The sequence below is a fragment of the Hyphopichia burtonii genome, assembly GCF_001661395.1.
Source record: "Hyphopichia burtonii NRRL Y-1933 unplaced genomic scaffold HYPBUscaffold_2, whole genome shotgun sequence".
NCBI lineage: Eukaryota > Fungi > Ascomycota > Pichiomycetes > Serinales > Debaryomycetaceae > Hyphopichia > Hyphopichia burtonii.
In genome coordinates this window covers 1603501-1629926 of record NW_017963729.1, presented here as the reverse complement: position 1 = coordinate 1629926, position 26426 = coordinate 1603501, and the positions used below count along the sequence as shown (strand labels likewise).

Genomic DNA, 26426 nt, shown 5'->3' with positions numbered 1-26426 from the left:
AGTCAAGAATTCATCACTTCTTATTGGTTCTTGCTTATCATGGGATGAAAAATCTAATGATTCTAATAATTTGTCAAACTCTTGTTGTTCAGAGTTTTCTGATTTTATAGGTTCTTTGGGGTTTGTTTCAACGGAGACTTCATCCTTAAAATTGGCAAATAGAGAGTCCAAGTCAATGGCTGTCTCTTCTTTCAGTGAACTCTCTCGAACTTTAGGTTCCTGTGATGTTTGTTCTTTTAAAATTTTATCGAATCTTGAGTTAATATCTTGATTTGTGTTGGAATCATCACTCATATATCGACAGAACGTGAGCCTCTTATTTCGTAAAAGGTATGACTGTATAGCTGGTTTATTCAGTATACGCGTGGCATTGCCTATATACTTGAAATGCCTTATCATGACTATGCTTGTTCGATCTTGACACTGATTGAATGTAGAAGACTAGTGAACTGAAAATTTCTCATCAGCTCAAAAAAAAACCAACTTGAGAAAAAGTAATGCGACTACAGAAGATGAAGTACTGTAAGATGCTGATGTATTAAATGTACAGAATAAATAATTATAGAGCCGGTACCCATGCCTGTGTATGAATTACAGGTACGGCTTAAAAGAATTGAAGAGTTACAGTAAATCGTATAACGAAAAAAAAAAAAAAAAAAAAAAAAGATAAAAAAAACAGGCAAAGGAACGATGTTGTTGCAGCCAAATTAATCGATCTCGACTACTTCATCAGCAACACCATTTTCATTGTGTATGAGTGATTCTTCACGTTTGGCATTTTCAGCTTCAAGTTTAGCCGTTTCAGCTTCTTGTTCAGCTTCGGTTGTTTTGTTAACAATCTTGAACACCCCTTCATTTATATCTACCACATCGACCCTCAAGTTAGAACCGTCGGGACCAAGAATTGAGGAGTATTTTGGATGAGGAATATTCCATTTAGGACCTAATTTTTGACAAAGATGACTTGCAACATCATCACAATAACCCAATAAGCTAACATCGAAATTGCAATGATCGATTGGATCTCTATTGATTAAGACTTGAGGAATTTTAGGTGGAACTCTTTCAATTATATCAGCAACTGGAGATACTTTCAAAGAGGTACCAATGCTAATGATTAAATCACAATCCAATAGATCTTTCTTTATTGAGTCATGAAATTTTCTGGGTAAAGCTTCTCCGAAAAAAGTTATATCCGGTTTCATAACACCATAACTTTCTGGTAAATAACTAACTTCATCATTTTTCAATAATTTAAGTCTAGTAGAATTACATTTTGGACAATAAGCGATTTCTTTATTTCTTATTGCTGGGAAAATTTTTTCACCTTTAACTTTATATTGACAAGTGACACAGGTGGCAAAAGCAAAGGAACCATGACATTGGATTAATTTATCGGGATGAATTCCAGCATAACTTTCTAGATTATCGATATTTTGAGTATAGTTTCTTAATAATTTTTGTTTTGATTGTAATAATTTAATAAAAGAATGTAAAGGAGAATGAATATTTTCTGGGGGTAATATCATAAACGCAATTGAATAAAAAATACTTGGATCGGTATGGAAAAGTTCTAAATCAAAAACTTCTTGAGGATCACTTAATCCTAAACTTTCTAATTTTGAATAAAAACCTTTGGAAGATCTAAAATCAGGTATACCTAAAGAAGTTGAGATTCCGGCTCCGGTAATTACTAAAATTTTATTAGCCAGTTTGACTTTACTTAACACATGATCGATATTATAAAAATCATGGATTCTAGAACGCATTAAACGAACTTTTTTCATTGCAGCATGTAATAATTTGATAAGACCAATAATTTTTTCATCATCAAAACTGGGTAAATTTTTTGGTAAAAATCCAAGGTTTATAATTAAGTTTAATAAATCAGAGCTGGTGGCAGTTGTTGGCAAATAGTTTTCGAGGAATGCCACTGTTCCGTGTTCTTTTAAAAACTTTCTTGTATCTGAGATTGTTTTACGAGATTGTTCGGTATTATTTAGATTATTATTATCCGATTCATCTTCATTTGAAGGAGCATCATTCGAAGGAGCATCCTTTAAAGGAGCATCCTTTAAAGTAGTATGATCACGGGTAGATATTTGTTGCAAAACGCTTGAATCTGAAGAGTAATCGTAAGAAGACGATGAAGCACCTCCATCATGAATTACCATTCCTTCATTATTATCGCCATCTGATTCTGAAATTGACGTAGAAGAAGATAAGTTAAAGTCTCGAGGGTTCTCGTGGGTAGATGCGACTTCCTGTGGTGGAGATGGTGAAGAAGACGATGAACTTCCTGATCCTGATGGAGACGATGACGATGATGTATTATTCATATACGGTTTTTTAAATGATCCCAAGGTATTAGTATCCCCATTTGGCTTATGTTTCTTCAACGGATGCGAGCTAGACTCGCTCGTTTCAGAGTCAGAATCAAGCAATATGATATCCCCTTGAAGCTTTTCAGAAGCTGAAATCTTGGTCATTTCAATAAACTCTCTAATTATACAATCTTCTATAAGCAGCTGGAGAAAAGACAAGCCTCTTAATAAATCAAACAACTGGGCTACTCAACAATGTCAACTGTTTTCCTTCTTCTGTTTGCAATGTTGATGCAATATCCGTGCTTTGTAACTGGTTTTCGCTAACTAGAGACGTGTTTAAGATTTTGGTTTGTGGTGTTGAGATGTTTTGTTTAGAAAAAGAAAAAGAAAAAAAAAAGAAAGCTGTTGATGATGGGGTCGTGCGATGGGCGGATTTGGTGTATGGGTGTTATGTGAGATGTACGGAGGTGTTATCGGTTGGCGCATCGCAAGACTCGGGACGTTAACAGTGGACACCAGCCATACGCCAGACGACGGCTCTGCACTCTACGTAGCTCAATTACTTACGCTGACCGCACAGTCCACTTACCACAATGGTCCTTCAGCACACGGACAATCAGTAATGGCTGGCAGAAGAGGAATTGTGCCTTGCAGTGATTTTGTCCCTTAGTTTAGGAGCGCGTTTTCGATCCTCGACGTTTTTTGCTCCCACGAACAAATCGAAAAACTTGTCCTTTTCCAATTTGAAAAAAAATTGAAAGTGAAAAATCGACCTCTTCTTTTTCTTCTTCTTTACGTTGATACTTGATAAGAAGATGCTTCAAGGAGTTGAATTCATCAATACGCCTAAACAGGGCCCAATTGAGCCAGCCTCGGATAAGTGTGGGATTTTAACCACTGATTCCCCAACTATTCATAATGCACCCTTACCAGCCGATGGACCAGGAGCCAAAAACTTTAGTAATTTAGCAATGTTTGGATTTGTTGTTTTGATTCCAGCCTTCATTACCCGTAAGATTGGTTTAGGATTCAAGACCTGGTTATTTTTCACTTTAATTTTAGCCTTACCAATTATGATGGCTTATTGGACAATTGTTAGTTCATATTCACCAAGATTAAATGAAAAAGTGAAATTTCCAAATAGACCAATTAGTTATTATTTAGAATACCATACTCCAGAATTGAAAGCTAAATATATTGATTCAAATAATGGACAAGGAAGTAAAATTCCAATGGAAACATTCCATGAATTATATTTCCAAGGTAAAGTTAGTTTTAAAGGAGATTGTTTAGATGTTATGGAATACAGACATGATTGGTGTAATTTCAGATTCACCTTATCCTTATTTAGATATTTCTTATTAGGAATGATTCCTGAAGTTATTTTACATTCTAAATCTCAAGATGAAGAACAAGTTAGAGATCATTATGATAGAGGTGATGATTTTTATACTTGGTTTTTAGGACCAAGAATGATTTACACTTCTGGGGTTATTACCGATAATACTAAAGAAGAAAGTTTGGAACAATTACAAGATAATAAATTAAAGATTGTTGCCGATAAAATTCAATTAAAAGAATCTGATCGTGTATTAGATTTAGGTTGTGGTTGGGGTGCTTGGACCACTTATGGCTCAAGCCAATTCGGTGCTAACATTACCGGGTTAACCTTGGGTAAAAATCAAACTAAATGGGGTAACACTTTATTAGAAGATTATGGTATTAGTCAAGAACAATCTAGAATTGTTTGTTGTGATTATCGTGATGCTCCAAAATCAGATAAAGCAAATGGTAAATACGATAAAATCACTTGTTTGGAAATGGCTGAACATGTTGGTATTAGAAGATTCAGTGCTTTCTTAGAACAAGTTTATGATGCTTTGGAAGATGATGGTTTATTTTTCTTACAATACGCCGGTTTAAGAAAAACATGGCAATATGAAGATTTGGTTTGGGGGTTATTTATGAACAAATATATTTTCCCTGGTGCCGACGCTTCCACTCCTCTTTCATTTGTTGTTAGTGCTTTAGAATCCGTTGGGTTTGAAGTTGTTTCTTTAGATAATATCGGGGTTTCTTATAGTGCTACCTTATGGAGATGGTATAGAAATTGGTTAGGTAACAGAGAAAACGTCATCAACAAATACGGTATTAGATGGTTTAGAATCTGGGAATATTTCTTAGCTTCTTCCACCATCACTTCTAGACAAGGGGGTGCTACTTGTTACCAATTTGTCTTGAGAAAAAACATCAATTCTTATCACAGAGTCAATTACGTCCCTGCTCAAAAAGGTTTATTGACTCCTGCTAAAGAAGGTACCCAATGGGCCAAACAATTGTAAGCTATATCCTATCTAATTAAAATATATAGAATAATTATATACTAACACTTATATAATAATCGGTTACATCAGTGATTAGTTATACAAGAGTTATAAAATTGAATAGTTATAAAATTGAATAGTTATAAAATTGAATAGTTATAAAATTGAATAGTTATAAAATTGAATAGTTATAATATTAAATAGTTATAAAATTGAATAGTTATAAAATTGAATAGTTATAAAATTAAATAGTTATAATATTAAATAGTTATACAATTAAATGGTTATATACTTATGAAGAATGATTGCAAAAAGGTCGTGGGACGGGACTGCTGTGCTGCTCACGTGCTGCTTACTTAAGCCTGCCGACCCGTGGCAGTGTGCAGTCCCTGTCCAAACTCCCTCGGTGGCCGGAGCGGGCTTCCCTTGGCCCGGGCGTGGCCTGCTCTGATAAGGGCTTTTTCGCTACAAATCACAGGTTGTTCGACTCGAGTGACTCTGATACGGTGACGGAGCCGACTCCGGGACCACCCTGTTTGTCGGACTTGTCCACTGGGGGAGTCACTAGTTGGAAGTTCGGACGTTCTGGTGTTCTGGAAGCTGGAGAGTCGGCCACTAGGACTGTCTGGTGGGCCTGTTAATGCAATTAGACTGCAATTGAGTGCAATTGGATACAACTGAATACAATTGGATACAGTTAAAATGCATAACTCCATGGCCAAAGTCCTGACTCTGAGAAGGTTCCGTTGAAACGAACAATGCTTATGCGTGGATAACCTTTTTATTTTGTTTTTTAGTGCGGTTTGGAAATTCTGGGGTAAAGGGGAATTATTCAACCGGACAAAATTAGTATGGAAAATATAAATAGGTTGCTTTCTCCCTTATTGAATCTTTGCCAGCGAAGAAATACTTTAGTGTATATTCAATTATATTAACAATGTCTACTCCATTCCCACAAACTTCTGATAAATTAAAGGGTGTTGAAATTTTGGCTCCAATTCCTGCTGATGCTAAACATATTTTCAATGCTGAAGCCCTTGGATTAGTTGCTACTTTACATCGTGCTTTCCAAGGTACTAGAAAACAATTATTGGCTAATAGAAAAGAACAGCAAGCTTTAAGAGATGGTGGTTATTTACCAGATTTCTTACCAGAAACTGAATATATCAGAAATGATGCAACTTGGACCGGTCCACCTTTGGCTAAAGGTTTAGAGGATCGTAGGGTTGAAATTACTGGTCCAACCGATCGTAAGATGGTTATCAATGCTTTGAATTCTCAAGTTGCCACTTATATGGCTGATTTTGAAGATTCCTTGACTCCTGCTTGGGCTAATTTGGTTGATGGTCAAGTTAATTTATATGATGGGGTTCGTAGAAACTTAAACTTTAAATCAAATGGTAAAGATTATAAATTAAACTTGGATCCCAAAAGACACATTCCAACCTTGATTGTTAGACCAAGAGGTTGGCACTTAGATGAAAAACACGTTTTGGTTGATGGTGAAGCCGTTTCTGGTGGTATTTTTGATTTTGCCATTTATTTTTACAATAACGCCAAAGAAAGTGTCAAACAAGGTTTTGGTCCTTATTTCTACTTACCTAAAATGGAACACCATTTAGAAGCTAAATTATGGAATGATATTTTTAATTATTCTCAAGATTATATTGGTTTACCAAGAGGTACCATTAGAGGTTCTGTTTTGATTGAAACCTTACCTGCTGCTTTCCAAATGGATGAAATTATTTATCAATTAAGACAACATATTGGTGGGTTAAATTGTGGTAGATGGGATTATATCTTTTCTTACATTAAATCTTTAAGAAATCATCCAGAATTTATTTTACCTGATAGATCTCAAGTTACCATGTCGGCTCCATTCATGGCTTCTTATGTTAATTTATTGGTTCACACTTGTCATAAAAGACAAGTTCATGCCTTGGGTGGTATGGCTGCTCAAATTCCAATTAAAAATGATGAAGCTAGAAATAAAGCTGTTTTGGAAAATGTTTATAAAGATAAATTAAGAGAAGTCACTGCTGGTTGTGATTCTTGTTGGGTTGCTCATCCTGGTTTGGTTCCAATTGTTTTGAAGGTTTTCAATGAACACATGAAGGGTCCAAATCAAATTAATGTTCCTCCAAGAACTCCTTATAAACCAGTTACTGCAAGAGATTTATTAAGTCCTTATGTTCCAAATGCTAAAGTCACCGAACAAGGTATTAGAGCTAATATCATTATTGGTTTATCCTATATTGAAGCTTGGTTACGTAACATTGGTTGTGTTCCAATTAATTACTTGATGGAAGATGCTGCCACTGCTGAAGTTTCAAGAACTCAAATTTGGCAATGGGTTACTCATGGTTATGTTACCGATCAAGGTAAGAAGATTACCAAAGATTACGTTAAACAATTATTGAATGAAGAATATAAAAAGTTATCCGATTCTGCTAAACCTGGTAATAAATTCAAACGTGCTTTGGAATTCTTCACTCCTGAAGCCTTGGGTGAAAAATACTCTGATTTCGTTACTTCTTTGATTTATAACGATGTTACTACTGTTGGTAGACCAACCGCTGCCAATAAATTGTAAGCTGGCCTATATTTTTTTGTTGATCAAAGAAAAATACAAAAAATAAGTTCAGTTCTTTCCCTCTATTTATTTACTGTTTATATGATGAAATGAATTGTGAATTTTGAATAATGATGTAGTTATTGAAAAGTTGCGCCAATTTGTTGATTAGGGTTAAGCCATGAGCGATTTAACAGGCGACATGTGAATTACAAGCTTATAAAAATAGCTTACCATGGCACAAAAATTATAAATACCAACAAGGTAGGCAGATAACAAGATAATAAATACATTAATGAGGTAATTGGGTAAATATACATTAACTAGAAACGAATAGAGAAAACGGTCAACGTCGTAAAAATGCAGCAAAACGCTCGCATGAATGTTCTTGGCAGGGGAATTTCGCAGCCATGGCCAACAAATTAATTTTTTTTGGTTGAATTATTCACGGTTACTTCATTTTTTTCCGATTGTTCAATCTGTTGAACGTCGTTAGTTTCGCTGAATTTATTGTCGTAGAAATCATTCAATTCTTTTTCTTCTTGGATATCTTGTTCGATTGTTTTTCTTTCTGGACCAAGTAGAAGAACTAAGAAAAGATAAGCGTAAACGCAACACATAAAGATTAATAAGACTTTCCCATAATCGAAAACATGTTTACCATTAATATTAAGAGGGAATCTCGCACCAATGGTTGATTCAATTGTAGAAGAAGCAGAACTAGCCAAATTACCTAATTGATAACTCATACCCACAATAAAAGATTTCAATTCTGGATCAGCTAAAGAATTAAGAAACAGGGGTACAATGGCAAAACAACCTTGAGCGAAGAATTGTAAGAAAAAGGCAGCAGCGTTAAGGGAACCAATTGAACCAGTATAATGACTCCAAGAATAAACCACTGCATAGGATAAGATGCAGCAAGAAACCCCAATCAAACGGCTACCAACGAATACGGAGAAATGACCAACAATCAACCCTCCAGCGATGGCACCTATATTAGCAACACAATTGGTAACCGTGGCACGATCATTTGAAAAACCTAATTGAACTTTCAAAAAAGTTGGGTATAAATCTTGAGAACCATGAGACATGAAATTGAAACCTGACATTAATAAAATAAGATAAACAAACATAAGCCAATAATCTTTCATGATACGGACGAACTTACGGTTGAAAGGTTCAGTAACAACCCCATTCAGTTGTTGTAATTTAGATTCTAAAATACGTTCCCTGGTTAAATTTGTTTGTGGTAAGATCGTTCTGGAAATGGCAATAATAAACGTGATACCTGCTTCTACCCAGTACATGGCTCTCCATGTATGGGATTGAGTATCGGCAATTGCTCTAGTGAAAACCACCGCAATCAAGTAACCAGTTGCATAACCTTGTTGTAAAAGACCGGAAATGACCCCTCTTGCTCTAGGAGGACAATCGTCCACTATATTGACAGTTAGTAATTGACTCATGAGTCAAGGCGGAAAAACAATCCCACCAGATATTCACTTATCTCCTTTGAATATTCACCAATGATTCGCTATTGTGTAATTGTTGTTGACAGCTTAATGCGAATCATTTCTATTGTTGATGGACTCCGATTCCGCATCAATTTAAAAAAGGGCGAAAGGAATGGTTTTGAAAAATATACATACATGCAGTAGAGACAGCATTACCATAAATCCCACCCATTACAATACCAAACAAGGCTCTAACGGCTATATGAAGTTAGTAAACTGAGTTTTGCAAGAGTTTTTGTAATGATTTTTTTTTTGTGAAACTTTTCAATCTCGGAAGGTCAACTCCGAAGATGCGAAAAACATACCTAAGAACTGGGAATAAGTTTGAATAAAAGAAAATCCGATTTGGATACAAGTCATTAAGAGAATATTGATGACAAGCGGCCATTTGGAACCGTACTTATCTGAAAAATACCCAAAGATGAAAGCCCCAACACTTCTCAACATTAAAACAACAGTAGTACCCCAAGTGATATTTGTAGTTGAAGTATTTAAATCTTTAGATAAAGCATCTACATTCATAACCACACTAAAGAAATCCAAAGCATCAGCACACCAAGCCAAAAAGGCAATCACGATATAATTCCACTGATGAGCAGGTATTTCTTTCAAAGCAGGTATTGGGTTTAATAAATGCTTATTCTGTAACATGAACTCTTTACTTGGAGCCAAATCAGTGAATCTGGTTTTCAAGTACTTGGATATCGATCTCAAGTCAAAATGGGGTTTATAAAACGGTTCATAATCATCTTGATGGGATTTTTCAATATTATTATTTTCTAAATCGTTTGTTTTATTAGTATGAATAGAAGTCATTCTAAGGATAAAAACTTAATGCTAAAACTAAAACCAAAATAATAAAGGAATAATCTCTAATTTATATAATATGACAAACTCGAAAATCTTACAAAATGATATACTTTCCTTCATAGAAGGCTTATTGTTTTTTTCCTATTTTCTCTCCGGATAATCTATGGCCTCTCTTGCCGTCTCTACCTTAATACCGTATTTATTACCGTGAATGCGTCTCCCATCCTCTATCTATTCTATCTGCGCTGCCTCCTTCACCTTTCCTATCGCACCTACTCCATCGGCCCTACATCCCTACCTACTCCCCAACATCCTCCTCCTACATCTGCTGCTCTCTGGACCGGTGCAATTAATGGCCCAATCAAATCCTCTGCTTTGACTGCAAGTTAACCCTTTGGTCTTTGTATCTGAGTCCTGCACACAACCAGACGTCGCTCGCTTTATTTTGTGTTCCCGGTGGGGACAGTTTCTGTCAATGAGCGCGGGGAACATACGTAGTACGAGTTGTATTATAGTTGTATAATTGTTTCGACTGCTATACTTGTGTAGTTGTTGCAGTAGTAGTGGCTGCTGTTATACTTGTCGTTATACCGTATGTTATAGTATAGGTGGTATAGGGTATAGATGGTATAGGTGGTATAGGTGGTATAGGTGGTACGAGGCATAGATGTATGCTATGGATAGCTATATTCCTGGCTGTAGATAGTATTCATTAGATGTAGGGCTACGGCATTCCCTTGTGAGATTGTTTCCCCGGGTCGACAGCTGATCGAACTTACTTATTGTTCGGTTGACTTATTGTTCCAACGATCGTATCACAATAGCAGGGAAGATTGTAGTGATGAACGTGATGTGAGCATATGTTGGTCTTAGTAGTGGTATTGGGATTAGTGACGGCAGACTTCGTGATATTGGTGGTGCCAATGGTGATATTGGTGGTGCTGGTGGTGATATTGGTGGTGCTGGTGGTGCCAATGGTGATATTGGTGGTGCTGGTGGTGGTATTTGGCTTGTTGTGGTGTAGGATTGGGGTGTGGTTTGGGTCTTTCTTGGGGACCGTTGGCTGCACCCGTGCACCGCAAAAAAGTCCGATGAACCAGCTGTCAATAAGGGGAAAATTTGAAAAGGTTAAACCGTTTTAACAGCTATAAATTTATTAAACAGTATGGTAAGTAATCGTCAGTTTAGATTGATAGGGGTATCCTTATTGAGTATTATCTTGATAACCATATTATACCGATCAAATACCGCTAGTAAAGCTATTCTTTCTCCAGCAACATTAGATACACAAATTCAAGATTCTAAACAACAAACATTAATTACATCCAATAATTTAATTGATTCAAATAATGATGATAAGTTGGACGCAGCTATAAATAACGAAATACTGAAGTTGGGAGGAGGGAAAGAAGAGGTGAAAGAAGAGAGCGAAATCATTGAAAATACCCAAGAAGAAAAGATTGAACAAACGATTGAAAATATCAAGAATGTTGATGACGGTAAAACCAATGACCAATTAAGTAAACCGGTTACGGCCAATAACGACGAAATATTAAATAAAAACTTTGATCCTGCTAAAGAATTAATTGAAATTAGATCATTATCACCAATGACAATATTCAGTAAAACTTATTGTCCATACAGTAAAAAAGTTAAAAAATTATTATTAGATAATTACCAGATTACCCCTCAACCATCAATAGTTGAATTAGATAAACATAGTCATGGTGCTGAATTACAAGAGTATTTATCAGAATTGACCGGAAGACATACGGTGCCAAATATCTTGGTTGGTTCAACTGAATCCAGAGGTGGTGCGGATGATTTTATTAAATTACATGAACAAGGAATCTTATTAGATTTATTAAATCAATGGGGGGAAAAAGATTTGGATGTTAAAAAAGTTGAAACTCCATCAAATTCTTAATTTTAATGTACTATTAACTGTAATTTATAAAATACACAATATTCTTTTTTTTTTTTTTTTTTTTTTCAATTTTTACAAACAAGATATATATATATATTACGTTTTATGTTTATTTTGATATTAATTTACTTAAAATTTAGTAAATTGTTTAGATTTAGAAACTGAAACAGCAACTCTTAAAACATTAAATCTAACAGTTTTAGAAATTGGTCTACATTGACCAACAACAACAACATCACCTTCTTGAACACGGAAAGCTGGAGAAACATGGGCAGCAACGTTCTTGTGTCTTTTTTCGTATCTGTTATATTTTGGAACATAATGTAAGTAGTCTCTTCTGATAATAATAGTTCTGTGCATCTTGGTGGAAACAACAGTACCAGATAAAATTTTACCTCTAATAGAAATGTCACCAACGAATGGACATTTTTTGTCAATGTAAGTACCTTCAATGGCGGCTTTTGGGGTTTTGAATCCTAAACCAACATCTTTGACCCATCTCTTGGTTTTTCTGTTGGCTTTAGCCTTTGGGTTGGTGAAAATGTGTGGTTGCTAGAAGTTGTTAGTATTTTGAGTTTGAATATAAGTTGATCATTTCTTTACTGACGTTGGTTCGACGTCTTGTCATCTTGTCATCTTCATTTTCATCTCTTCGTTTTCATCCCTTCATTTCCATCCCTTCATTTTCATCTCTTCATTTCCATATTAAACATCAATATCTCATCTTCATTTTCACATCTCATCTTCACTTCGTCAACAACGTCTTCATCTTGATCAACTCCTCGGTCTCAGGGTACACACCTTTTGGAAAGCTCTTTCGGATTGAACAGTTAATTCGGTAGCCATCTTGGATCGTTAACTAGTATACTGTACTATTGAAAAAGAGGTTTATGAATAATTCTAATATATAAAAATTTTTTTCCCTACAACTTTCCTCACTGGAATTTTTCATTTTTCGCAAGAGTTACAAAAAAAATTCTCACTGTTTTTTTCTCTTCTCCATAGTTAAGCAGAGGGCGTACTGCAGGTGAGCGCGCCGCCGGGGCTCCAGCCCTAGCCTTTTCTCTGTGCACGTGCTGGGTCGTGTCGAGGGTGTTTTGGAAGGAGGTCTTTTCTTCTCCCCAAACGCTTTTGCAACCAATCAGTAATATATTCCTACATCTTTGAGACATAGTGAAGCTATCGATAACAAACTTGTTTGTAAGCAACCCGGTAAGATGTGTGGTGGTGAAACCATTGAATCCGTGCAATATGCATGCTCTGGAATGGAAGTAGTTGTTCCACCTGCGTTTGTAAATTCGAACATATTCTTGTTCAACTGTTATAAAGGATATGTTATCTGAATTTGTCTGGCGTTAGATCGAAGACGGTGATCATATGAATACGAGTATATACTTATTTAGATTCCATATGGCTGTAATCAGATCAAGCTTCACCTATTAATAAGAATACCCTTCTTGGTTTCTGAAGGTACCATTGTAGACCAACAAGCACTAATTCTTCATTTAATTATTACTATAGAATACAAGTGAGCCCAATCAGATAATAAAACCAATCAATACTAAGTAGATCGCATTTCATAGAGTAAACCGATCATGGATTCTTATCGGTTTTTGTTCTTGTGCTGGGGTCTTGCTGTGCGGCCATCGCACATGCTTCCCGATGGGGAAGTCTAGATAGTGCTCATTTTTCCTTTTGTTTTTGTTTGGTTTGAAACCTTTTTGGTTTCAAATGAGGGCAAACAAAATGGCTGAAAGAGATGCTGGTGATGGCATCTTATTGAGAACCATTAATTTACAACCAAATAAGTGATTTAACTTATATTTTGCAGAAGATAAGTTGACAAAAGTGGCAAAATAACTAGAAAAATTAAGTTGTTATTTGGTTAATCTCCCCGGTTTGTATTCCCGTTGGTTATAGCATTAAGTTGGTAGTCATATAGTTATATACTGGTTGTACTAGTTAATATTTATAGGTATAGGTATATGAGTTATTAATGAATTCGAATAATGTTTCTTCCAAGTATAATCTTCCTAGATTTAGAAGAATCAACTCTCAGCATACTGCAGAACAAAGTTATTTAAATGCAAATGATTCTATAAATACAACTTTGAATAGAACGGTATCTTCATCGAGCTCTATAATGAGTACTCCAAGTAATAATATAAGAAAAGTTCAGCAACATCAACAACCTCAACAACAAGAAACCAACTCGAAAAAACCAATTTCGTCTCGTCCAATGAATAATCTAAACGTTAAAAAGAAACTTCTTAATCTTCAACAGTCCCTGAAAAGGAAATATCCATTATCATCGCCAACTTCGGAGAATACGACAAGATTACAGCCGGCTGCTGGTCCAACAACTAATAAATCACCTAAATATAATTCTAAAGAAAATGATTCTGGTAATCATTATATTAAAAATTTAAGTCCAATGAAATCTAATAAAAATTTTATCTTAAGAAAACCAATGAATATGAATAGATATGATTATTCGATTTTCATTAATAATGATTATAATAATTATTATTTTGATTCTTCCAATGATGTTAACTTATCACATGAAGTGCATATCCCACCAATCATTAAAGAATCCCAAATTAAAGCTTGGGAATCGGCAGAAAAAATAACCAACAATTTGATTTTTGATAGTTCAAGTGATGATGATGATGATAATGATGATGACAATGAAGAAATTGATAATATTGATTTCGATACCTCAATGGAAGAAATCAAACAAACGGTCCATGATGATTTGAATTTAAACTCAAATAATACTCTGTGTATTCAATCGATCCCCGGTTTAACAAAAGGTGAATTACAAGTGGTGAAAACTCATTTCAATCATCTACAAAAAATGACTAATCTAGATATAAACTCATTGGAAGAAGATGAATTAAAGCTATTATGGAAGTATAGAGAAACCCATCAGTTAAATCAAGAAAAAGCGTTTGCTTCTTATCAAAGCTTATTAGGTAAACGGAAAGTTCAAATTTCTCAAAAAAAGGATATTTTACATAAAATTTTTGGTTATAATAATAATATTAATCATGAATATATCACTAATAACACTTCCTATTCTGCTCTTGAAAATATCCTGAATACTCAAAAGGCTTTCCACGAAGATAAAGAAGAAATTAATTCTTTACTATATGAAGATAAATTCTATTCTCAATCTTTACTTGAAACTAAAAATAATTTGAACCTCCTCAAAAATAATAGTGAAGGCATCAATATCAAAAGAAAACAAAATAAAAGAACAACCGCCTCTACCGATATCGACATGAATGATTTCGATTACGATAAATTTAATAGCATTACCTCAAATCGATTGTCCCAAATCTATCAAGATTTTTTCTCAAACCAGCCTTCCGCTATCAATCCTGATGACTCTGCTGACTTATCCGACGTCAGCCAGGAGTTGCAAAGCTTCACCGTGGCATATCTAAAACGCTGTATCAAAGACGATGCTGATGGCTTGGGTGATATTTCGGAACTTCCTCAAGATGTATAGTATAATATAAATGACTGCAAAAACTAATTTGTCAGCGAAAAAAAAAAAAAAAAAAAAAAAAAAACGGAAAAGAACCTGTCAAAATCGTAGATCCGTACCTCAAGGGGTTTGAAAGCCTCAGTTCTTTTCTTTTGTTCGTTGATGAATAATTTCATTAGATTACTTTATAAAGCTGACTTATTCCTTGCGATACGATGCTCAAGAATAGTAGTTCTCAAATACTTAAACAGACAACTACTCGATTGAATACAATTCAAAGACATTTATCTAGCTCCTCAAATATAATGGCTCCAATCAATTCTACTAAACACTACGATTACTTAGTTATCGGAGGTGGTTCAGGTGGTGTTGCATCTGCTCGTCGTGCAGCATCTTATGGTAAGAAGGTTTTAATCATTGAAGCTCAATATAAGAAATTCGGTGGTACTTGTGTTAACGTTGGTTGTGTTCCTAAAAAAGTGATGTGGTATGCTGGAGATCTTGCTCATAAGAAACACCATTTAAAATCATACGGATTATCAAGTACTGAAGATGAAGTTAAATATGGTGATTTCAATTGGGGGTTAATCCAAGAGAAAAGAGATGCTTATGTTGAAAGATTGAATGGAATCTACGAAAGAAATTTGGAACGTGAAGGAGTTGAATATTTGTATGGTTTTGCCAAATTTCATAATTCAAATGCCGATGTTGAAGTTACATTATCAGCTGATCAAAAGGCTAGTTTTATTGCAAATGATGAAGAAAAAATTTATAATAAAGGGGATAAAATTGTTTTCTCTGCCGATAAAGTTTTAATTGCCACGGGTGGTCGCCCAATTGTCCCACCTTCTGTTGAAGGTAGTGAATTGGGTATTACTTCAGATGGTTTTTTCAAACTAGCCAAACAACCAGAATCGGTTGCCGTTGTTGGTGCTGGTTATATTGGTGTTGAATTGGCTGGGATTTTTGCTAGTGTTGGTTCTAAAACTCATTTGGTCATTAGAGGTGATACCGTTTTAAGATCTTTTGATGACGTTATTCAAAATTCTATCACTGATCATTATAGTGATAAATTGGGTGTAAATGTAGTTAAACAATCAGGCTCAGTTAAAAAAGTTGAAGATATCGGTAATGGTAAGAAAAAAGTTTACTTAGGTAATGGTGATGTTTTAGAAGTTGATCAATTAATTTGGACCGTTGGTAGAACTTCATTACTTGATATTGGTTTAGATCAAGTTGGGGTTGAAATCGATTCTAAAAACCATATCATTGTTGATGAATATCAACAAACTGCTAATCCAAAAGTATTCTCCTTAGGTGATGTTATTGGTAAGGTTGAATTAACCCCAGTTGCAATTGCTGCTGGTCGTAAATTGTCCAATAGATTATTTTCTGGTCAAGATATTTATGCTCAAGATAAATTAGATTACTCGAATGTTCCTTCTGTTATCTTTTCCCATCCAGAGGCTGGTTCAATTGGTTTAAGTACTCAAGAAGCTAAAGAAAAATATGGCGAATCCCAAATTAAAGTGTATAACTCTAAATTCAATGCCATGTACTATGCAATGATGGACTCCGATGAATTGAAATCTCCAACCATTTATAGATTGGTAGTTGCCGGTCCTGAAGAAAAAGTGGTTGGTTTGCATATTGTTGGGGATTCAAGTGCTGAAATCTTACAAGGTTTTGGGGTAGCAATTAAAATGGGTGCTACTAAACAAGATTTCGATAATTGTGTAGCTATTCATCCAACTTCTGCTGAAGAATTGGTTACTTTACGTTAATTAGACTATTATGTATGCAAATGATAATATATATATTGATTTAGACCTTTAGTGGACTTCGTAACTATTATACAAAACTTTATTGGGTTTCTTCTATTGTAACCTTTTCAATGTCTGGCTCTTTTCACACCTGTGCTACCTCTTACCGGTGCTTTAGGTTTATCATTAGGTTTCATGAAAAACATGGGTGCATTCTTTAAAATATCAGGAACTGAAACAAATCTGATCATTGATCCTCTAACAAATACCTGGTTCATATAAGATGTAGCTCCTGTTCTTCCTTTTGTTATTGTTACATCATAGAGTGAAAGATTCATATTATCTTCATTTTCTAGTAATTTCCCCCGGTATGTGTCTCCTGTAGTTAGCTCAAGCGATATTATATGTCCTTGTGCTTCATTAAGTAATTTGACTGGGATTCCGGCCGACATCTTCTGCTTTTAATCTTATTCAATAAAAGTATTTATGGCTTCTTCTCTGCTTATATTTCGTTTTCTTTACTTTTTCACTCACAATTTTTATTTTGGGGTATGGGTCTTTTTTTTTTCCTCTCCACCTGAACCTTCGCACTTTTCGGTCTATGATTTCTGCTATTCTAATCAATGAATAAACTTATATACTTAATTGATTTGCTAGAGCATTGTGCTTATGAAGAATGGTAAAAGTTATAGTGCCAATATGACCTCCAGCTCAGTGAAGGGATCGTTCGTCAAACCGCATGACTCATCTGTCAGTGAAAGCATGCTGAGTCCATCAAAATTCAATAGTGCACCTCCTCGTAAAAGGAAGAGAGTTCCAATCAGTTGTTTGAATTGCAAAAAAAGGAAGGTAAAATGTGACAAAAATAGACCTTGTAGTGGTTGCGTGAAGAACCAAGTTGCTCATCTTTGTCAGTATTTGGAACCAGCATGGGCAGATTCTAGTGGTTCTGATAATAATGGGGTTGTTAATTTTCATGCTTCAGTTCAGAATAGCGAAGAGTATAAAACCTTGAAAAACGCTACTGATAAGACTATTAGTAACCAAAGAAAAGAGATCGAAGACTTGAAAAGACAATTATCCGTATTTCATAAGTTTTCACCTAAAACTATGGTCGAAATTGATATTCCTATTGGAATGCTAGCATCTCCATTAACTGTTCTTAAGAAACTAAGAGCTCAATCAAATGAACCGGTAGAAAAGATTCAGGTTCTTGGTGATAAATACTATGCTTTCGAGAATTATGGTAAAAGAACCATTTTCAACGAATGTATCAATGTCTTTTCGTGGTTTAATGTCATTAAATTAGATCCTCAACTTACTAAATTTTGGTATAGAATTACAAATTTGCAGAAGATTTACCATATGTACAAGTTTAATCAAATAAAGCAGAACAAGAATCGAATGAGTATCGAAAGTCCTTCTAACAATCCTGCGTCACCAAAGAAGCCAAATTATAGAATTAATGAAATTGATTTCACCAGTATGTTTAGTCGCTCAAACTCTTCTTTCAATAACGGCAACACTGACCCCACTCAATCTAAATGTCCTGTTATAGAGTGTGATTTCAACTTTATGATTGAAGACTCATTTGCCACTCCCCGTTCAAACACTCCAAGCATACCTGATCCCAAGCCCAAGCCAAGCGTGAAGATGGAGAATGACCATAGATTGGTTTACTACGGGATGATGTCAGATAATGCAAAGGACTTGATGGGCCGTATGCAACGTGTGTGGAAATCAATGTTATATTTGGTAAGAGGGAATCTTCCATTAAATTATAATCAGATTGTATTTTTAGTTGATTTCTACTTTAAAAGCGATATCATTGATTTGGAAAATAAAAACCACTTCTCATTTTATAAGAAAGAATTGCTAGAGGTCTTTAGAAAAGGTAATGATGGATTAATATTTGATTCTTCGGTATATCGAGACAACGTATCAGATGAAGAATGTTTCGGCTTATTGAAAATGAAAGGAGTTTACTTATCCATACTTTCTTTATTAGTTGAAGAATCATTAGACTACTTACGTCTGACCATATATACTGATTCAGGTAATTATTATGTTGATCGTTTTAAAGACATTTTCCCGTCTGAAGTCTTCTACCAAGGTTTAGGGTACAAAGAGAATAATTTGCTTCCCTTAGTTCATGATCTTCTTAATACCATGCATACTTCCACTTCTAAGTCAAAAAAATTGAACCAATCTTTACCTTTTGTTGCACTGTGTGTTGCATTTGCAAATCGTCAGCATGTTCTTTTCAGAAGACCAGGAACCTCGAGTCTCAATGTAAGATCAAGTTTTACTTCAATTTGTCAAATACTCTTATCGTTGATTACCGGTGAAAATGACATCTATTTGCCAATATTCAAAGATCCATCGATTTTTAATTTCGAAGGATCCGAATCTAGAAAGAAAGACTTGAAAATACATATTTGTTATGTCTGGTGTGACATACTTCGTTTAACTAACCTTTTTGCTTTTGAACCTATAGTACCACTCAAGAGAAGCTCTGAACTAAGTAATTTGTCTAAAAAAGTTTTCAATATAATTCAAGATTCGGAGACAGGCTATGATCATATCAGATATCTTGCACGTTTAAAAGAAGATTATAGCTGTTTAAAGATTTCATTTCACGTTCACTATTTAATTAGAAGATGTTTCACAATCTTGAATTGTTCTATTTTAGAAACGGGGGATTTTAAAGTTACTTTATCAACAATCCAACAAGTGATCAATGACACTAATAATTGGGGTAACAGTACTGGTGTTTCCAAATTAAAGTACCTAAGGTTTTTCGAGCTGAAGAGTATTCTACAATATTTGGAAATATTCCTCTCTTACCTTTGTATTCTTCAAAGCGAAGAACAATCTAATGATGAATTAATTGAGAATATTGTTCCCGGCATTTTTGATAAATGCATAGATAGCCTTACTCTGTTTCAAAAATTTGCGACATACCAAACTCAAAGTATGGCTCTACAGTACATTTTACTGTCTTGTGTTGAAATAGTGTCTCGGTTAACTCAGCTAATTATTGGCTTATTAATGAGGTTTAAAGTTTCTGAAAAAAATGATTCTAAGATGGTATATTCATCTGAGTCGAAAGTCCCAATCGAGATCGATTATAATTTGAAAGAAAAACTTATAAGCACTACTGATAGTACTTTACAAGTTTTAATGGACAGCCCCTTAACTGAAAAGAAGAAAATAAGTAAATTATTCAAATACTGGTCAACATTTCTCATGTTTGTGGGGCATCCCCTGAAGATGAGGTCATTAAATTATGCTAAACTTCATGCAAATATCCCGGGTTTCGATAACATCCTTTCGAAAAGTATTGATAAGTGCCCTGTTGTCTCCAATGAGAATTCTCAACCACCTCAACAAAAGCCAACCCCTACACTATCTAAGTGTCCTATTTCACATATTACGGACCCAATCGATAGTAATGTACATGATAATGCTGTTATAGATAAGAATCAAGCTAAACTTCTAGCAAGATGCCCTATAGATCATACTTCCTTAAGTAGCGATTTTTCGATGGCATCACAAAAGGGCAAATGTCCAATAGATCATGCAGCACTCACTAAAAGTATGGAGAGTGAACCCAGCTTGTCTAATTCCTCGCAGAACTTACAGAAGTGCCCATTTGATCACGAAGCATTAAGAAAAGGATTGAAGGGATTCAATGAAAGCCATATCCGTGGATCGGCTGACCTCGCAAACAATCAAACAAACGAACCACCGTTGAAACTGGGCACTAAGTCGACAAAGTCATCTTCGAGTGAACTTTCACACCCGAATAAAAAAGCTCCTGTTCTTGTTCCCACGCCTAGCTCAACAGCTAGTATACCCACTATAAATAGCCCAAAGATTCCAGGGGTGGCTTCTACTCAATTAAGTACCTTCGAGCCTTCTCTTATTTCTTCGTCAGAACAAACTCCATTACCTGCATCTGCACCCAAATTCAAGCCTAACCCTACAATTTCACTATCGCAACCACTCTCCTCTCAACCTCCTTTCCCTGTAGGTGACTTGGGCAATAACTTCACCGATTTCCCCGATTTTGATTTTGATTTCCTTCAAAATGAACATTGGTTTGAACAATTGGGAAACGACTTGGAAAATTCGAGCTTGGAAGGCTTTTTCCAGTGAAAATTGAACTGCATTCATAGAAAATAATAATATTTCATTTCTTGCAACATGCTTTGTAGTATTTCTGTTATGGTATAGTAAATAATTGAATTTTGTTAATTTTTGATCAAATTTGCAATAAATTTTTTTTTGCAACAAGACTTATTATTTCAGCCTCACCAATAAAAACAAGCTTATCTTTTCGCCAACAAGATTTTTTCCAATAGACTGGGCGAAGCTTTACTTAACTAGGCCCACTCAAAAGCCATGAACATTTAAACCTTGAATAAGCAACTCTGCAACAAAGGTTTCTTCGTTTAATCGGTCTTTTGGCAATGGAAGCTGTATTGTATACAGGAGAACGCCCAATACTATGAGAAATCCGAAAAAAAAAATTAAAGATTGAATCGCAAATCAGAATTGACTAGTAACGTCTTCTCTATAAACAATCTTTGTATAATAAAACACAACCGAGATAACATGTTCTTGGGTAGGCTCCGACCCCTGGTGAAAGGCTATATGCCTACAGGTTTTATGACAAGTCAAGAATCAGTGATACGTGCTGGGATGCTTAGAAATAGTTTAATTCGCAGGCCCATGCTGACTGGAACCCCACCAAAAATGAAACCAAAGACCAAGTTTGGCTTCTTTAAGGTGGGTGCAGCTATAGGTTTGGGAGGCTCATTACTATATGCGACCAATGATACCTTTCGTGATACTACTAGGCACCTTGTTATAACCAGCGAAAGAGTTGGTGTTGTGGTTATCGCAACTATGAGATGTTTTAGATTATATTTGAAAACCTTGGGGAAAGAATATTCAACTCATCAAGAAAGACTGCAGGCTTTGAGTAAAACCCACTTGAAAGCAGCAAAGATTACCTTGAAGGCACTTGAAGCAAATGGAGGTATTTATATCAAATTAGGACAACATATCACTGCTTTAACGTACTTATTACCTCGTGAATGGACCGATACAATGATTCCTTTACAAGACAGATGTCCAAGATCTTCAATCGAAGAAATAGAAGATATGTTTGAACTGGATATGGGGATATCATTGTACGAGTATTTCTCTGACTTCGATCCTGAACCAGTAGGAGTGGCTTCATTAGCACAAGTTCATATCGGTACTTTGAAGAAAAGTGGAGAAAAAGTAGCAGTTAAAGTACAGCATCCTTCTTTATCTGAGTTCGTGCCTCTAGACATTTATTTGACTAGAACCGTCTTTGGTTTAATGCGTAAAGTTTTCCCAGAATACCCATTGACTTGGCTCGGTGATGAGCTTCAAAATTCTATCTACGTTGAATTAAATTTTACCAACGAAGCTGCCAATGCAAAAAAGACTGATAAGTACTTTCAATCCTTCCAAAATGTTACAGCTTTGAGAGTTCCACAAATAGTATCAGCGACACCAAGAATCCTTATAATGGAATATGTTGCTGGTTCCAGGTTGGACGATTTGAAATATTTGAAAGACCATCATATAAATCCTTCCGATGTATCTTCCTGCTTATCTCATATTTTCAATAATATGATTTTTACTCCCGATGTGGGTTTACATTGTGATCCTCATGGGGGTAATTTAGCCATTAGAGCAGTGAAAAAGTCAGAGTCCAAGACTAAATACAATTTTGAAATTGTCTTATATGACCATGGTTTGTATAGGAATATTCCTTTACAAATGAAAAGAGATTATTCCCATTTTTGGTTATCTGTTTTAGATAATAATATCCCTGAGATGAGAAAGTATGCTGAAAAAGTTGCTGGAATTAAAGGTGAACAAAAATTTAGAATTTTTGCTTCGGCCATCACTGGGAGAGATCCTGAAAATGCTTTAAATTATGATATAAAGAAAGCAAGATCTGCGGATGAAGTTGTAAATATGCAAAATCAATTACAAGGCGAAGGCGGTGTACTAGAAGATCTTATGGATATGTTGAGTAGAATGCCTAGGATTGTTTTATTAATTCTTAAAACCAATGATTTAACCAGAAGCCTTGATGAAAATTTAAATAATCCTTTAGGTCCGGAACGTACTTTTCTTATCATGGCTAATTATTGTGCCAAAGTAGTTTATGACGAAGAAATTGAAATCAACAACAAACACCATAAGAAATATTCATTATTTAGAGCATTGACTAATATCAAAAGCTGGTTTGCTTATCAAAAGAGAATAAGCTCTTTATATTTTTATGACCTTTTTATGATCTTTCATAATTTAAAATCTCGAGTTGGCTTTTAAACTTACAAAAAAGACAACTATTCAAATGTTTGAACTTATTCTTTATTAAATAGATAATATCTGTATATATAATGCTGATAATGAAAATAACTAAAGTACAATTGTAAATATAAATAAGGAAGTGAAAAAAATGAGCTGATGAATGATGATTCGTTACTTGTGAATGAGATTAAGCGGAACGAAAAAGATTACTTCATATCTTCTTTGATCTTATCCAATAGATTATTGATTCTTGGGCCCATTAAAGGTTGTCCTGATCTGGTTCTTTTACTTAAACTTTCTTTCCTCTTTTCTCGGTCTCGAGTTTGTTTCTCTAAAATTTGACGACGTGCTCTAACTTCTTCTATTTTCTTTAATCTTCTTTCTTCCTTTTTTTGCTTAGCCAATTTTGATCTTTCAGCGAAATTAGTTGGCTTCTTTTGCCTTCTTTCTGGAGGTGGTGCTCTTTGAGGTGGTAATGGTGCATTTCTCTTCACCCTATTTCCTGGTTGGCTCGTGCCATCCTCTCCTTCTGATCCGGATTCGTCATCATCGCCAGAATCTTCTTCTGCAGCCCTCTTTTCATCACCTTCAACCAAATCATTTGGAGTCGATTCTCCTTCCTTCTCCAATAACTTGAAATAGTTCTTTCTAAGTCTAGCTCTATGAACCAATGATTTCTTAATTTCTCTGGACTTAAATTCACGGAGATCCTTTATTGGTTTCTTACCTCTGAAAGGTTTACTTCTACCCTGTGGTCCGGCCATATTTGTCGTCTTAATTGAACTGAAATCAAATAGATAGGCTCTATTCATTTTTTTTTTTTTTAAGATGAGCAGATGGGATTATATAATCTCACAAACAAAAAAAAAAAAAAAGAAAAAGGCCTTCAGCCTTCCAAGTCGTATTCCCCAGATTTCAATAATTCTTCGAAACCGTTACGTTGGTCGAGAGATAACAACAGCAAAAGTAGCTCAGGATCTGCTGAGTCGATGAGGTCGGATAATTCTTGCTCTTCTCTGTCCGTAAGAGCCCGATTTGTGTCTTGCTCAGAGTCGGAGTCTTCTTCCAGAAAGTTATTGTAGGCCCGATTGGATTCTGCTTTATCTGCTGTTTGTCCCAACCTTCGTGTACCATCATGGGCTTCTTTGTAGTCACTTGGCTCTGTGTCAGGTGCCCGAGCCAGCAGGGGGATCTGATAAACCCAATTCTCCGGCTGGTTCTCTTCATCTAACGAATTCAAATGATCATCATTGAAATTGAACCGATTTATCATTCTGAGAAGTTTATCCTTCTCATAATCGGTTATCTCTTTGGAGCTGGAAGGGTCTTGTTGGGCCTTTTCGATACATTTCTGGTGCTGCAAAGACTTATAACAAGCTATAGAACAATAGTGAATGCCGCACCCGGGGCAGGTATAACGGAATGTTTGCGATGAGCAGAGCCCACATAGTTTTGCAGAAGAGTCTCTATGGATTTTTCCAGCTCCCAAGGGGCGTAACATTGGATATCCAGAGTGGAATTGGACTGATCTGACAGCGATAAGCTGATAAAGAAGGATTAAACTGAGAAGAAGCTAAACAAAACGAAAAAAAAAAAGCAGAAGCGAGGAAAAAAACAGAACCGGCACCCGTTCAACAACACGCTATCGATAGTGATTCTTTCGATAACTTTAAGCTGGTCTAGAGTATCACTTATAGTCTTATAAGGTCCTTGTTATGAAATTGAGGTATACCCCAGGATTAACTATTCAATTAAAAGCACGGAGATAAATTTTGATCAACTTACTGTTCATAGATCATGTCGAATCAGCACTTTGAACAACCGTATTCATCGGTTCCGCAAACTGCTGGACGAGTCCATCTGGAAGAGCAGCTACCGCAGGAGCTGATTGAGCTCAATGACATCAATTCGCTAGATTTCGAAAGAACTCTTTTGCATGATGACGAACAGGGTGAAGGTAGTAATATAGAGCAGGGAGATTCTAATATGAAAATGGCCTTCATGAACATGGCTAACTCGATTTTGGGAGCTGGTATAATAGGCCAGCCATTCGCTTTCAAGAATGCCGGTTTGATAGGCGGGATAGTAGTTATGGTATTTTTAACCATACTAATTGACTGGACTTTAAGGTTGATTATCATTAATTCTCATTTAGCCCAAACTCGCTCTTATCAAGATACGGTGAACTACTGTTTTGGTAAATATGGCAAGTGGCTACTCACTTTTGCAGTCAACAGTTTCTGCTACGGAGGGCTTATTGCATTTTCAATTATTCTTGGTGATACTATCCCCCACGTATTAACTTCCATGTTACCTACTTCAATTACTACTTATCCTGCAATTAGTTGGTTGTTTTACCGTAACACAATCATTGTCATATTCACAACGTGTATCTCATATCCTTTGTCATTAAATAGAGATATTTCCAAACTTGCAAAAGCTTCAGGATTTGCACTTGTTGGCATGTTCATAATTGTAGTGATTACTATATTTAGAGGACCATTTGCCGAAAAAGAACTTAAAGCACAATTAACAACTTTAGAATGGACGGTCAATTATAATATTTTTCAAGGAATTTCCGTGATTTCATTCGCTTTGGTTTGTCATCATAATACCATGTTCATCTATCGCTCTATGAAAAATGCTAGTATAGAAAAATTCAGTATACTAACTCACATCGCCTGTGGTGTATCGATGATTTTTTGTCTTTTGATGGGGGTGAATGGTCTCGTTAACTTTGGAGATAATACAAAGGGAAATATTCTTAATAATTTCAAAAGTACCGATAAATGGGCCAATGTTGCCAGATTTTTTTTCGGCTTAAATATGTTGACTACTTTTCCTTTGGAACTTTTCGTAGTTAGAGATGCTTTAAAGGATATAGTTTTTTCAAACCATGAAGAAAATAATGGAAGCACCGCTCATTTAGAATTATCTTCAAAGCAGCATTTTTTGATTACTACGCTTTTGGTCTTTTCTGCCATGAGTGTTTCTTTATTCACTTGTAATTTGGGCATGATTTTAGAGCTTATTGGAGCCATATCTGCTTCCTTGATGGCCTACATCATCCCACCATTGTGTTATTTGAAACTAACCTGGAATCAAATTGATTATAAAAATTTGAATACTACTGGTAAAAGAGATTATTTAATTTGGAAGGCTGCTCCTAGCATTTCGTGTGCTCTATTCGGTTGTCTATTGATGTTCATAAGTTCTTACATGAGTATCCTAACAGGTATAAAAGGAGAGTCCGATGGACATTGCGTCACCGACTAATGTAAATTGTAAATAATGCATTGGTTAATTAAATAATTTATTTTACTGTAA

General features: G+C 35.3%; 15 protein-coding genes across 15 annotated transcripts; 8 read left to right on the top strand and 7 right to left on the bottom strand.

The window, feature by feature from the left end:
* Positions 1–707: 707 nt before the first annotated feature.
* Positions 708–2174, bottom strand: HYPBUDRAFT_104844 (SIR2-domain-containing protein; the record flags this gene model as incomplete). The annotated part of the gene is made up of 1 exon (XM_020218379.1): positions 708–2174. One exon carries the CDS (start codon positions 2172–2174, stop codon positions 708–710), a length of 1467 nt encoding a protein of 488 aa, XP_020078141.1.
* A 1437-nt stretch (positions 2175–3611) lies between these two features.
* Positions 3612–4770, top strand: MTS1 (Mts1p). Its single transcript, XM_020220923.1, has one exon. It carries the CDS (start codon positions 3695–3697, stop codon positions 4667–4669), a length of 975 nt encoding a protein of 324 aa, XP_020078140.1. The 5' UTR covers positions 3612–3694; the 3' UTR covers positions 4670–4770.
* A 194-nt stretch (positions 4771–4964) lies between these two features.
* Positions 4965–5515, bottom strand: HYPBUDRAFT_194096 (uncharacterized protein). The gene has a single exon (XM_020222960.1). It carries the CDS (start codon positions 5365–5367, stop codon positions 5008–5010), a length of 360 nt encoding a protein of 119 aa, XP_020078139.1. The 5' UTR covers positions 5368–5515; the 3' UTR covers positions 4965–5007.
* Positions 5516–5588: 73 nt separating this feature from the next.
* Positions 5589–7244, top strand: MLS1 (malate synthase; the record flags this gene model as incomplete). Its single annotated transcript, XM_020220065.1, has 1 exon — positions 5589–7244. The coding sequence occupies one exon, from the start codon at positions 5589–5591 to the stop codon at positions 7242–7244; it is 1656 nt and encodes a 551-aa protein (XP_020078138.1).
* Positions 7245–7645: 401 nt separating this feature from the next.
* On the bottom strand, positions 7646–9556 carry HYPBUDRAFT_105307 (MFS general substrate transporter; the record flags this gene model as incomplete). Its single annotated transcript, XM_020218403.1, has 3 exons — positions 7646–8664; positions 8876–8938; positions 9046–9556. The coding sequence occupies 3 exons, from the start codon at positions 9554–9556 to the stop codon at positions 7646–7648; spliced, it is 1593 nt and encodes a 530-aa protein (XP_020078137.1).
* Positions 9557–10105: 549 nt separating this feature from the next.
* On the top strand, positions 10106–11514 carry HYPBUDRAFT_165749 (glutathione-disulfide reductase). The gene is made up of 4 exons (XM_020222717.1): positions 10106–10402; positions 10427–10568; positions 10715–10718; positions 10825–11514. Exons 1-4 carry the CDS (start codon positions 10392–10394, stop codon positions 11475–11477), a joined length of 810 nt encoding a protein of 269 aa, XP_020078136.1. The 5' UTR covers positions 10106–10391; the 3' UTR covers positions 11478–11514.
* Positions 11515–11606: 92 nt separating this feature from the next.
* On the bottom strand, positions 11607–12335 carry HYPBUDRAFT_136094 (40S ribosomal protein uS17; the record flags this gene model as incomplete). The annotated part of the gene is made up of 2 exons (XM_020219597.1): positions 12279–12335; positions 11607–12029 (listed from the first exon to the last, which is right to left on the bottom strand). The coding sequence occupies exons 1-2, from the start codon at positions 12321–12323 to the stop codon at positions 11607–11609; spliced, it is 468 nt and encodes a 155-aa protein (XP_020078135.1). The 5' UTR covers positions 12324–12335.
* Positions 12336–13473: 1138 nt separating this feature from the next.
* HYPBUDRAFT_156064 (uncharacterized protein) lies at positions 13474–14991 on the top strand (the record flags this gene model as incomplete). The annotated part of the gene is made up of 1 exon (XM_020222170.1): positions 13474–14991. One exon carries the CDS (start codon positions 13474–13476, stop codon positions 14989–14991), a length of 1518 nt encoding a protein of 505 aa, XP_020078134.1.
* Positions 14992–15105: 114 nt separating this feature from the next.
* On the top strand, positions 15106–16800 carry GLR1 (glutathione-disulfide reductase). The gene has a single exon (XM_020220922.1). It carries the CDS (start codon positions 15186–15188, stop codon positions 16752–16754), a length of 1569 nt encoding a protein of 522 aa, XP_020078133.1. The 5' UTR covers positions 15106–15185; the 3' UTR covers positions 16755–16800.
* Positions 16771–17192, bottom strand: SMD3 (mRNA splicing protein). Its single transcript, XM_020220921.1, has one exon. The coding sequence runs from the start codon at positions 17183–17185 to the stop codon at positions 16862–16864; it is 324 nt and encodes a 107-aa protein (XP_020078132.1). The 5' UTR covers positions 17186–17192; the 3' UTR covers positions 16771–16861.
* A 303-nt stretch (positions 17193–17495) lies between these two features.
* Positions 17496–20894, top strand: ZCF20 (Zcf20p; the record flags this gene model as incomplete). Its single annotated transcript, XM_020223484.1, has 1 exon — positions 17496–20894. The coding sequence occupies one exon, from the start codon at positions 17496–17498 to the stop codon at positions 20892–20894; it is 3399 nt and encodes a 1132-aa protein (XP_020078131.1).
* Positions 20895–21494: 600 nt separating this feature from the next.
* Positions 21495–23117, top strand: HYPBUDRAFT_5120 (uncharacterized protein; the record flags this gene model as incomplete). Its single annotated transcript, XM_020223483.1, has 1 exon — positions 21495–23117. The coding sequence occupies one exon, from the start codon at positions 21495–21497 to the stop codon at positions 23115–23117; it is 1623 nt and encodes a 540-aa protein (XP_020078130.1).
* Positions 23118–23305: 188 nt separating this feature from the next.
* FYV5 (Fyv5p) lies at positions 23306–23863 on the bottom strand (the record flags this gene model as incomplete). The annotated part of the gene is made up of 2 exons (XM_020218456.1): positions 23306–23547; positions 23686–23863. 2 exons carry the CDS (start codon positions 23861–23863, stop codon positions 23306–23308), a joined length of 420 nt encoding a protein of 139 aa, XP_020078129.1.
* HYPBUDRAFT_194023 (zinc finger HIT domain-containing protein) lies at positions 23714–24748 on the bottom strand. Its single transcript, XM_020222959.1, has one exon. It carries the CDS (start codon positions 24598–24600, stop codon positions 23986–23988), a length of 615 nt encoding a protein of 204 aa, XP_020078128.1. The 5' UTR covers positions 24601–24748; the 3' UTR covers positions 23714–23985.
* A 148-nt stretch (positions 24749–24896) lies between these two features.
* HYPBUDRAFT_106362 (uncharacterized protein) lies at positions 24897–26375 on the top strand (the record flags this gene model as incomplete). The annotated part of the gene is made up of 1 exon (XM_020218482.1): positions 24897–26375. One exon carries the CDS (start codon positions 24897–24899, stop codon positions 26373–26375), a length of 1479 nt encoding a protein of 492 aa, XP_020078127.1.
* Between the last annotated feature and the right edge of the window lie 51 nt (positions 26376–26426).

Excerpts from the sequence above, each read along its gene's own strand:
- MTS1 (XM_020220923.1), top strand. The coding sequence starts at position 3,695 with ATGATTCCTGAAGTTATTTTACATTCTAAATCTCAAGATGAAGAACAA.
- HYPBUDRAFT_194096 (XM_020222960.1), bottom strand. The coding sequence starts at position 5,367 with ATGGAGTTATGCATTTTAACTGTATCCAATTGTATTCAGTTGTATCCA.
- GLR1 (XM_020220922.1), top strand. The coding sequence starts at position 15,186 with ATGCTCAAGAATAGTAGTTCTCAAATACTTAAACAGACAACTACTCGA.
- SMD3 (XM_020220921.1), bottom strand. The coding sequence starts at position 17,185 with ATGTCGGCCGGAATCCCAGTCAAATTACTTAATGAAGCACAAGGACAT.
- HYPBUDRAFT_194023 (XM_020222959.1), bottom strand. The coding sequence starts at position 24,600 with ATGTTACGCCCCTTGGGAGCTGGAAAAATCCATAGAGACTCTTCTGCA.